This window comes from Protopterus annectens, chromosome 17.part0 (genome assembly GCF_019279795.1).
Source record: "Protopterus annectens isolate FY-2018-M chromosome 17.part0, PAN1.0, whole genome shotgun sequence".
NCBI classification, from domain to species: Eukaryota; Metazoa; Chordata; order Ceratodontiformes; family Protopteridae; genus Protopterus; species Protopterus annectens.
In genome coordinates, this window is record NC_056751.1 from 551,026,926 (window position 1) to 551,039,771 (window position 12,846).

Below are 12,846 nucleotides of genomic sequence, written 5' to 3' on the forward strand. Positions count from 1 at the left end.
ATAGCTCACGAGAAAGCCTGGTTCCATGGTGCAGAGGGATGGAGACCCAGCTATGATCCAGGTGGCAGGGGATTCTTTTAGCAGCCTGGCACTAAAGGAGCTAAGTGGGGGGGCAGTGGTATTGAAGGGGTGTGGCTTGCTCAAGGGGAGTCTATTTGCACTTGGAGAAACACAAGGTGGTGTGTTCCAACTGGTGAAGACTGATGAAACAAACTACTCCTGCTGCAAGGATATAAGTTGGACTGTCTGAAATGACCACCCCTTTAAGTGAGGGATGCCCTAAGGGAGGATCTCTGACATAAGCCCACTGTGTGCCCCCTCCCCGCACATCAGGGCACACTTCGTTACAACTGACAAGAAAAGCTGTAGGGCTGTCATCTGGTGAAGAGAATGAATGAGCCGATAGGCTAAGACAGTTTGATGTTTGGCAGGCAGCGGGGTCAAGAAGTGCAAAAATTGCTCATGAGGTCCAGCTTCACAGTTCAGCAAAGCAAAATACCCATCACTTCTTTCAAAACACATTTTGCAGGTCATTAGGAAACTCGACAAAAATGTGATTTATGAGTTTACTCTATACCTCTTTCCCCAATAAAATGCCAAATTCTCCTGGTTATGGGTATGGCAATTAATGAGCTTCCTTAGAAGTACAAGTGTAAGAAATGTCCCACAGATGAGCTTATAATCAGAAGTTACAGCTCCAATCTGACTGAACAAGCACCATCTCAAAATATTTCTGGAAAACTTTTCATTCAATGACTGTGGGCTGCTCCAACTTACTATGTCCAAGTACAATTCTGGAGAGATCCTGGATGCATGGAATTTGCCTTCTTAAATTAGCTGGCAATATCAAACTTGTAATGTGTGGGTGTAGACACACACAGTATTATTCATACCCACAAGATATGAATATAATGGCAAAGCTACATCTCTGTTCCCTTTTCTATGGAGGGGAGTACACATAATTAGTCCCAAAAAAAAAAAAAAAAAAAAGAAAAAAATTTCACTTTAGCTACCAGAAGTAGGAGACTCGCTCTCTGATGCCCTCCTGGTAGGAGGAACAGACCCGCTTTGTTGAAGTTTCAAGTGGCTTACTCAGTTAAGTGAGTAGATGGACTGCCTACCTAGTTAACCATTGGTCTAACTACTCACTTAAATGAATAAGCCACTTGAAACTTCAACAGGGTGGGGGGTGCCTTTATTCCTCCCACCGAGAAGGCAACCGAGAACAAGTCTCCTAGATCTGCTAAAGTGATTTTTAATCAGGACTAATCCTTTGCACCATGGTTTCTTGTTGGTCCCGACACTGCCTGGGTCACAGGAAGGATACCAGACCTGACTCAAGCTTTGCGGATTATCTCAGTTTTCCACAAGTGAAAAGGGGGGGGTATGGGAGGAAAGAGGCTGCACTCACTGCAAAAAAAAAAAAGTGTAGAGACTCTTGAGGTTTCAGCAAAATGGTATGTATTACTAAGGACAACTGTAAATAAGGTGGACAAATTTGGTTTAATAAGAAATGGAACTTATGCCTAACCGAAGGATAGCTGAAGAATGTACTTTTTAGCTCCTCAGATCCTTGGCCACAAGACAGCCATGTTATCCTGTCATGTAGAACTGTTACCCAGCTTGATATGCTAACTCTGCTGCTTGGAACTGACACACGTGTAGATGCACACATGTAGAGAGGAGCATGTACCTGCTGACAAAACACCCTTTGGAAATAATACAATACTTTATGATGGGCACTTTTGAATTTCAAGCAGCACACAAAGTGAAAATCATACAAAAAATTACTGCCTGAAGGGTTAAGAAAAGACAAATACAAATGAAGTGAGCTAAGAAATGAAGTCATCACCCTCCAATCAGAGGCAAGGAATCACCAGCATACATGTTAATGATGCAGCCTTGCTAGTTTTCTACCGGATATTGCCTCGTTCTAAATTTCCAAACAAAACCTCTGAAATGAATATGAAAGCCCTCTTTAAAGCTGTAACAAAATGTGCCAATGCTCCGAAAAGTAAACTAAGTACATTGTACTATAGCTGGGCACACAGAATATTGCTGATACTGTAAAATGCAAAGTGGGTCACAGAAAGACTTAGGATGGCAGCTGCAAAGAAATGTAAGCAAGCACAGTAATTATACTCAACTCTGGGTTTCATATATGCCGGTATAGAACTCTATGTATATATATAAAAAAAAAAAAAAAAAAAAACCTTGTCAAAGATTAAAATGAGTATTTTTACCAGAGATGTTCTAGTGTTTCATACACGAGCATGTTCCAAGAATTCTACTGGTCCATGAGGCAAAGTCATATTAACTATCACAAAACAGCAAGTAGAGCTACATTAACTTACAGACATGTACAATAAGATTAATGCGGGTACAACTGAAAAAACAGAACCAAGAAAATGTAACCACCACAAAAAGGAAGCATGACAGTATGGGACCTTGAAAACGAAACACAGAAAAGTCAATAATGTACGCTGAAAAGGTACGATGAACAGAACCCCAGAACTTGCAGTGTTCTGAAAAAAAAAAAAAGAAACCCAAAAATTTTGTAGTTACGAGAAAGAATGAGAAAAGGGAAAAAGACATTTATGCACTAGCAAACAAAAATGCTCCAAGACAATTGCCTAAACTGCAAACCAGAAGTCTGTCAGGTTGAGGAGGGAGTTCAACAGCTGGCTCCAAGTTGATGGCTACTAACAGAAGGTTAATGTAATGAATTCAGGTGTCAAATAAATACAGGACTGAAATTTCAGATACATCTGCAGGCCTCCTATATGTTGAGTGAAGTTTGGGGGGAGCCGGATAGCTGTACTGTTCTTGCAACTACAACTGCATTATAAGGCAGTGTGCAGGAAATTTTTTTTTTAAACAAAAAGGGTGGTACATGCCATCAAGAGCATAATCACTGCCAGACAAAATGTGCCTGCAAAACACACACAAGTCAGAAAGAAGGAAAAAAAAATGTTAGATCATTATTCAGTAAAACAGCCTAGAGAGAGACGCATGCTACCATCACAGCACCACAATAACCTCCTTCCTGAGCACCAAAGCATGGTGTACTCCTTTCCTGCTTCAGTGGGAAAGTTTACAGGACAGCGTGGGTTACAGACAAACGTGCTCACAGACTCAAATAAAAAAGAAGCAAGTGGGAAATGGAATTGCACAAAATCAGAACTTCGTCTGATGAAAGTACTGAAGACTGGGAAAGCACCAGTGTAGCTCTCAACCTCTTAGCACAAAACAATCTTGACAAAGCCATAAATAATGGTGGGACAAATTCCCAAAAATAGGGACACATTTTAAATACTGCACTTCTAAACTTTTTGTCAGAATAAAATGTCTTGGGTTACCATGTATTTTCTGAAGGATGGGAAGTCTGAAACTCAAATGCCTGTCATTATTTAGTGAAGTCATTCCTCACTGATTAGCCACAGAAATCCAGAAAAATGAGGGAAAAATCTGGACATTCTGCGAAAGTCTGGGCAGTTGAGAGGTAGGAGTACCAGACAATAACAATGACGTACTGAAATCGGATATACTTAATGGGGGGGGGGTTCAAATGAGTTTGCAAGCGAGTTATTATCTACTCTCACTAGTCTAACATTGACAGGCAGAACACTCACAGTTCAGTCTAGGAAGGCAGACTTAAAATGTGGGACAGGAGAGTCCATCTTAGTTCTGCAGACCTACACAGATAATTAGGTCCATTGCTTTACTACAGTCAAAGACAGTAAACTAAAGGGAGGGGAGGAGAGTGCGGTCCCGATCAGGCAGCTGACGAGACAAAAATTAAAGTCCATTATTTTACTACTACAGTGAAATACAGATCACTAAAATAAACTAACAGTTTCTGGTGCTGCTATGTGTAAGAGCCTAGGAAATGCAGATGTGAAAATTAGAACAAAAAGTAAGAGACACTATAACCAAAATATAATAATCATGTCTCATATATGTGTGTTTTAAGAAATGGAAGCAAAGAAATTCATCTAGAGAGTGGACAGCAGTAAAGACTGCAAGGTGAATCCTGTCATCCATTTTGAAGAACACACAACCAGTTTATCAGCAGAAAGGACCAGTTATAAAATTCTTAGTAAATAGAAAATTGAGGCAGTTAAAGCAACATCAGCTAGAGAGAAAAAACATGAAGCACAGTGTTTTACATCTTTGAAAGCTGTAACACACTTAGCCATGCCACAGAGACAGTGGCCAGAAGCAAAGTGTACCTCTGTTAAACTGACAGCATTAAAAGCTGCCAGACACTTTGCAACATTATTACAGCAAACATAATGTTGTCCTGTAGCGGCTACATGTGTATGGGATGAGACTGCAGTGCTACAAGTCTGAAATGTACACAAGTTATTTAGTTTTCTGACATAACACACTTATCTTTTTTGTCGGTTTCAGAGTGCGAGCAGTGCATTCCATTTACTGCAGCATACTCAAACTGCTTCTACTGTCTGATTTGCTTGACAAAGTTTACAAAATCATCACGTTCGTGCTGCAGGGCAGAAAGGAATTAAAATAAAATTTAAGGTGTTACAGCTAAACACATTACAATAGAACGCATAATGTTGTAATAAAACTATAAAACAAAACTTGAAAACTGGTCATCTTCAGCAGCCTCTTAAAACCAATGTTAAGGAATCTAAAATTCAACCTGCAAAAGAGCTCCAAAAGGTGTACAGCTTGCAAGCAAAATGCCAAAATACCAGAGAATTCAAACTGCACAGTTAGAACTCCTGACACAAAAGTGGCAAAGCAGAGAAACATTGACTGTCAAGGCAAATGGATCATGTACTGCAATACACACCAAAAAAGGAACATTACAAATTAATTTCTACATAGCTAGTCTAGTACAGTAGTGACACAGTGTACCAATTAGAAGCTGGGCAATAGAATTTCGCACTAGCTGCATCCAGTCAAGTTCTGATTCAGGAAGTAACAAGTACAGAAGTTACAACTGTACAGGTGTAAAGAAACCAAGGCTTGGATAACCACCGACAGGTCTTCAGATGGAAGATGGTATGAATCCAAGCAATACTGCTTACCTGACAGCAAAGGGATTTAAACAGAAATCATGGATCACTTCTAAGAGCTCACACCTTCAAAAACAAATACAAGGCCATTATCCCTGCAAAGAGCACGGAAGTTCAAAGTCACAGCTTCAATCCCTGAATTTGGTGCATGCAGCCACGGAAACTGTCTCATGGTAAGCTTCAGTCAATTATACTTAGGTCACAGTAATGGGTTCTGTAGAGAGCCAAGCCTGCAAATTTGCCACATTTATTGGGTACATAAACTTAATGTGAATAAAGGTTACAAACTTGTGTATTTGGAAAAGCTCACAAATGTAACTCGATAATTTGCTGTTCTGCTAAATACCTTTTTTTATTCTGTATACTACTATAAACACTGCCCTCCCAGTTTGTGAATTTGTTTACAGTTACAAAGGTTTGTGAATGATTGCCAAGTGAAAAGGCTCCTTACTAAAATAAATATATGCATTCTACTACAGCAATGCCTTCTGGCTGGGGTCGTGGCTGAAAAGGGTCTTTGGACTAGTCCACTCACTGTTAATAAATCAAAACACACAGCAAATTTAACAATTTAGAGTTATTACGCGAGTAGACGAATTTCAATAAATGAATGGATGAATCAAGTTTGTCTATGACTTTTCCACAAACACATGAAAAGACAAGTTAAAGAACATTATTTAATATGGTAGACAGGACAAAGCAATAAAATCATTACCCTCCATCCTACTCCATAAACAAGACGACCTGGAGCCACTGCCAACACCAAGAAGAACAAGGAGTGTTAGTCAGGTTTCCATTACAAACGCAAAGTAATTACTTTCCAACAAGTCAAAGATAAATCACAGATTTGCTGTGCACAGATCTCATGATACAGTTCAGAGCCCATAATGAGAACAAGTCAGGAGTCTGGTACCTGCCTAAGGTGGCAGTCAACAGCTACTGTATGGCAAGTACAGTGGACAATAGAAGTCAGGTCCCCAATACCTGCCCAAGAAGGTCAGCAGCTATGATACTGTCATCCATAATGGAAATACAGAGGTGAGGCACCTGCAAGTAACTGCTTGTGAAAGCCATCAACAGCTACATAGAACTCCAGCTGCACAAACTGATTATATACTTTAGGACGTTTCACCCCTCCAAGTCACCTGGAGACCAAAATTGAGGGCCAGTTCATTTACCCCAGAGCCCCCCCCCCCAATCAAGAATGTTTCCAGCATCCGTCTCTCTCCCTAAACATGATAGCATTTCCTACAGAAGCCAGTCTCAAAAGCCCAAGACAGCAAAAGTGTCAGAAAGCAACCAAAAGGCTCCTGCTATAACTCCAACTGCAGGATGCATTAAAATAATAGTAATAAAGGAAACTGGAATATAAATACAGGCAGGCAGTACTTTTATACCATGAAAAATAACAATATACCAGAGAACAATTAAAAATATATATGCATACAATACTGGCACTTAATGCTAAATACCTTGAAGGTGTATACCTAAATAGCAAGATCAATTTATTATTCTGCTGCTGAGTTTTGTTCTTGATCTATATGGCTGTGCTACAGACCATCTTCCCGGATGCAGAATCCTGATGACAAGCACACCATGGCTCATTGTAAACCCATGGGACTAGTAAGAATACCTACTTTTCACCACTGCATGTGATAATGGGTTATGCACCCCAATCTCCAAGTATACTACTTGCAACAGTCGCACCATACAATGCTGCTGCTCTTTATCATGCTGTGACATCAGGGTATGGGTGTCTCTGCCACAAAGAAACAAACAAAAAACATCCCACAATAGTGGGCACAACACTATTCAAACAGACCTCAAATGTGGCTTCAGGGAAAAGGCACTCACCCTCGCATTCGGCTGTAGCACTAGGGTACAGTACAGTCTCTGATTAGTAATGAGAGACTGACAGAAAGAAATGCGGACAGTAAGAGCAAACAACCACTAAGCAACTACAAACTTTAGCAGCACATCAGTGACATCAGTGACTTGACGAGAAATACAAAACCACTCCCTCAAGAAAGTCAGCAGCCTCTGCAGCTGCAAAGGCGGCAGGTAGCCCTTGACAAAAAACACCAGGGGCATATACATGCTGATTCTGCATTTTTGATCTATGGGGACTCACTTTGTGTTCCAACAAAGAAAAATTCTACATATCATCTGGTTCCACTAATGATACAGCTGGAATTCTAAGACAGATCCTCACTGATGACATGTCTGAACTCCAAGGAGGATTTAGGAGACGGAAGCAATCCAAGAACTGGGAAGCTATACAGCATGGGGCTGATTCTACAGAATTACAGTGGTGTACTAGTACCTGTCAAAATCTGGAAAAGGTGGTGGAAGCAAGAGGAGGAATTATGAAGGGGCATTACCAAGTCTGCTCACTAAAGACAGTGTACACACACAGGAAAACTGCCACACAGCAACTGCGACACAGAGAGAAAGACACAGACATCGTGGAGAGTGGGGCATGAGACTGTACACGACAGAAGCATTCTTCATTATGGTTCCAGAAAAGGCAAACAAGATATCAGGGGAAATAAAAAAAAAGAAAGAAATTATGTAGAATAACTGTCACCTGACTGACTGCTTACAGATCACCTTGGTGAACTTTTCTGAGAATTAAAAATACTTTCAGCTCAAAAACGATATCGACACCCTACCCTCTCTTTACCAACTTTGATAATTCTAAGATGCCCACATGACAGTATATTATATTTATTGCACAGCTTATTTTGTTGACAACTAGTTCACTAAATGTTAGTTTACAGAGCCAATAATCGAGTGAATTGGAGTACATATAGCACTATGCCAACTCTGATGTCACCAATATAATTAAACAGACTCCATCACAACTGCAACTAAGTGCAACAGCTTCTCAAGTTAATGTGCTCATAACAACATGTGCAGTGCAAAGGGATTAAAACAAGATGAAGAAGCTCGTTAGCAGTCTTCAGCCTTAACTTGACAAAAAGCTGCCCAACGTGTACAAAATCAGCATGCATGCATATACAAACTTATTAACTAAATTAGACTTTGGAAACTAGAATCCAGCAATCTGTCAACTTGTCAGAGTATGCTTTGGTCAGGACTACCTGATCAAACAGCACTGCCACAAAATTAGCAGAAGGATGTACTGTTTGAAGGAGTTAATTATAATTAGACAAAGGGATGTACTGTATCTAGGAGTTACAGCTGGGAGTGTGTGTGTGTGTGTGTGGGGGGGGGGGGGGCATTACATATAAATGTCTTTAGACCCAAACAACCTGAGGCAATACTATAAGAATCTTACAAGATTTGTGACAATAAATCAACAGTACACACAAGCAGCGACAAGGTCATTTTCAATCTTAATTTTAATACATTAGTTTAGTAAATGTAAGTTTACTTATAGAACTCTTGTTAGATGCAAAAAAGCACCTAGGTAGTGACAACTTGTTCCCAAGGGCATGATCTGTTACAGGAATAGCAATGCTACAAAAAGGTTAGTTAACTGGCTAGTCTCTGTAGCAGTGAAGGCTGATTACATGAAAGCATAAAAATGATGCAACATTTCTGTTACTGTGACATGCTGTCATCAGAAGCACCATGCAAGTCATGAGCAATGTAGTACATGCACAAGAAAACTAAGCCATACAACAAGCAGACCAAAGGTCATAAGGGAAAAAAATGTTTACATAGCAAACCTTAAGACTAGTCTCTTCCAAGGTGAAGCAGTTCACCTTCAGAAATAAAAAAAAAAAATGCTAATTTTACTCTGCCAACCTCATTTCCCCCTGGGTAGTTCCAGTAATCCAATACCAAATGTCTTCCTTACAAACAGCAAATACAGAACTCAGCAAAATGAAATGGCTGAGTATCACTAAAATGATAAAGCACATATCACATTACTAAAAATAGTCTGATATTTAAGTGGAAAAAAAATAAAACTCTTGTCAGACAAAGTGTTGCACAATTGGCACCTGAATTGACAATTTTTCACTAAAAGCATTTGAACATCTCTGCACCCTTCCAATTTGAAGGACAGTAGTTCTTCACTAACAGGCAGCTACAAGATATGTGAATGCCATGAGCTGGGGGGGGGGGGCATGTCTAGCAGAAGACCGATCAGCCAAAGCCTGGTAAATTTTCAAGGAAGTGCCATGGTGTGCCCACACAGAAAAAGAACATGGTACATATCTGCTGGCTACTGAAACCATCTGCAGGGTCTGAGTACTCACCCAAGGCTAGGCCTAGTAGTAACTTGTAACAGAAAAGGTTAACTTCCACCTTGCACATGTTTTGCAGGCCCTCTCAAAACCATAATGTTTCAGCTCCCCCCCCCCCCACAAAACATAGATACAATTATACTTATGTACGTTTTACACATGCAAATATGCTCTGTGTACCACTCAAGTTGAATAAGCACTCTTCCTTAATACACGAGTTTAGTAGTTTGCATCAAAAATTTGCATATTGCATACAGGTCAGATACAGTTATCGTGTAGCTGAAAGGTTGACTATATCTAGAACTAACAAGACTTTTCTAAAATTACCACTCAATGCACTGTATTTGCTATCTACCAAGTTAGGCATTTTCACACTTTACACAGTTTCTCAGCAAATGTTCACCTGTAACACATGCAAGAAATGCCTCAGTAGCTACATCAGTTTGTATCCACCAACATCAACAATCCAGCTCCACGGTCACAAATCTATTTATCAGATGTTCTTTCTTAAACATTCATGTTATTTGATAAGAAATTTGAGCTCTAGAGCTTGCAATTTGACACCCATGACAAAATGTGTTTGCTGTTCTCATAACTTTTCAGATGTGCAACAAGACCAAGGACAAGCAAAGAATACACAGCTTTTGCAACTGCTTGAGTACAAAGTTAAGTTTGCAATGTTAATTTCTCTCACCCTCCCTGAATATTCACTCTACTTTCTTTGAGCATATCCTGTGGAATTATAGTACACCTTTAATGCAAAGCTCTAGATAAAAAATATATAGTTCACAAATACGGTTTAAAAAGCATTATAGCTAACTGAAAAATGTAACATCCTGTGCAGTTTCACAATAATTAGGGTTATGCATATGCCACTTCAGACTTATCTACTTCCATCCTCACATGTTGTACTTCAACAACCTGACATACCTGGAAGCAATTTTTTTACAATATTCTAAAATATCTTGAATTACTTTGCATGCAGTTTTTATTCCAGATATAGTAATACTCCAAGAAAGCAAGTAAACAGGCATAGGACAAGAAATTTAATACACAGTAAAACAGCACTAACAAAATCTAACAATAAATTATAATACATTTAAACAAATGCAAAACCAGTGAAAGGACATGATTAACAATCATAAAGCCTCCTTTCTCCTCAGAGTAGTATTTCAGTGCACTTCCATGGCTAAAATCAGGAGCTACACGTTATGGTACATATCACTACAGAGATTCACATCCAGATCTTGTGAGGTTATTGTTCCCCTGTACTCTTCACTTATCAGACCAATGATCGAGTACAATGCCCCATTCGGGATGTATCTCACCCGACATCTGCAGCAATTGGAGAGACCCCAAAAGTTCCTCACCAAAAGGATAAAGGGACTCCAAAATCTGTCATATGCTGCCAGATTGAAGAAACTCCAGCTCTATTCAGTCGCATACCGTCTGCTCAGAGGTGACATGTGCCTGACATACAAGGCCATGTCCAACCCGGAATTAATGGACATGCTCCACCTCAAAAAATCCAAATCCACCAAAACCACTAGAGCAAGCGACTTAAACCTTAGCACGGATATAAATAGGACGTGCTGGAGGGATAGATTTATCACTCAGAGACTCCCTATGCTGTGGAATAAAATCCCGGTCCATGTGAGGCAGAGCACCTCGCTGACTCTGTTCAAGAGAAATCTAGACCTGTGGATGGGAGATCGTAGGTTTACCCCGGGAATCATCTCTGTGTCACTGCTGGACACAGGCACAACAAACTAATGGGCACAGTATTTTTTCATATAAGGGGTGGCGTAAGCCACAAAAATTTGGGCTAGGCTTATAAATGCCTTAGGTTCATAGGTTTATACTAGGCTATCTGCCCTATGAACCTATGAACAGATGAGCAGACATTTTTGTTACTATCAGAGTATGTCCATACTTAAATAGTCAGACTAAAACTAGGCAACACAACACATAAAAGGTATACATTTGAACACCCCACCCCAAGCACGGCTATGCCCATATTCACATATTGCTACTGCACAAAAGGACACTATGGCATACAATGCATCCACTGGATTGCATGAAAAACGCACAGCATACTATTTACTAAAACAGCAGCAGGAATGCATAAAACCATAATACATAGAATCACAGCACTCCCTTCTGTACCAAAAACATTGCAACAACACTTATACACAAGCAGGCAACTTAATGAGCAGTACAGACATTCAAATTCCTATACCGTGCAAATTCCTGTTCTTCCGGGTAGCCAGTCTGCCACCTGCACAATACTGTCTCCACCATGCGTGTGCAGGAGCACTTGTACTTGTCATACTTTTTGAAACCTATTCGGGTAACTACAAGTCTTCTGTCTGTGTTACTACCGTACTACTCCACACTATTCTTTCCTGACAATGCTTCTGTGCGCGACCCTACATAACCCTATAACAGTCCTACAGCTACAGCTCATGGCACTACACATATTACTGTTCACAGGATCCCATTAACTTCTAAGCAATGCTGTTCTCTGTCCCGCTCACCACTTGTACTACAAGTGCGCTTCTCCGTAAATGCCAAGGCTCAGTAACAGCCCTTTAACTTTCACGGTTCTTTATGCACCCTAATCCAGTACTCACCCCATTAACCAGTCCATGTTTGTATGGCGTACAGCCTGAGAGCTGCTTCTTGCTCACTGTTTAGGCTTCTCTCGTTGCTAGCTTTATGACCCTTACGAACCACCATCCACGACTGGAGAGTAAAAGTTATCTCTTCAGCTCCAATACAGCTACCGGCTAAGCAGAAGACGCATGGAGACACAGCACAGTAGAACAGGGAGGCCAGCACGGTACCGGTAACTAGGTGAGTGTGCACCTCCTGTCCGCAGCGTGTCCTCTCCTAACAAGCCACAGCTTTAGCACAAACCCGGAACACTGCACCTCAGCATTAAGCCGGGGGGAACCACAGTTCAAGGTGCTCTCTTTCACAGGGACTGCTTTCCCTATTAGTGCAAGAAGGTGGCGTGACAGTATAGGTACAATTGCAAGTCCTCCAGTCTAACTCTTAATGCTTCTGCTGCTACCACGGCCACATACAAGAAATCCGGAAGTAAACAGAGAACCACCCCCTCCCATTTGCCTCCATCAGACCTCCCCTGCCCGCTCTCTTCCTTCGCATTCGCACACTTCCGCATATGCTGAGCATTCTGGGGCTGGTGGTTCAATTGTATCCTACTGGTCTAACATTTGTAGACGAGATTCCTTCTGTTTTGTAAATTGGCATCATACCTCTGAACCTGTTAGTGCAAGAAATCTGGCAAAGTCCGACAAAAATAGACCACGTTTCAAATATTGCTCTTATATACTTACAAAGTTACTAGAACAACAGGGTTTGTTTTAACATTTTCTAAAGGATTTGAAGTCTGCAAATCAAGTGCTTGTCATTATTTAGTGCCTTCAATCCTCAGATCAGTTCAGTGATTTTCCAGAAAGCCACAAGTTTTATGAGGAACAGACCAAAAATATGCGCCAAAAATCTGGACATTCTGTAAAAAAATGGACAGTTGAGAGATATGATTGACATTCTGAAAA

The 12,846-nt window shown here is 40.5% G+C and overlaps 1 protein-coding gene across 1 annotated transcript in view; it reads right to left on the reverse strand.

Moving 5' to 3' along the window:
• The window catches only part of MOB2 (MOB kinase activator 2), an 884,625-nt gene extending 872,231 nt beyond the window's left edge, over positions 1–12,394 (reverse strand). The window contains exon 1 of the mRNA XM_044059677.1: positions 11,896–12,394. Within this exon, the coding sequence (XP_043915612.1) occupies positions 11,896–11,912 (17 nt within the window). The 5' untranslated portion in view covers positions 11,913–12,394. The remainder of the gene's footprint in view (positions 1–11,895) is intronic.
• Between the last annotated feature and the right edge of the window lie 452 nt (positions 12,395–12,846).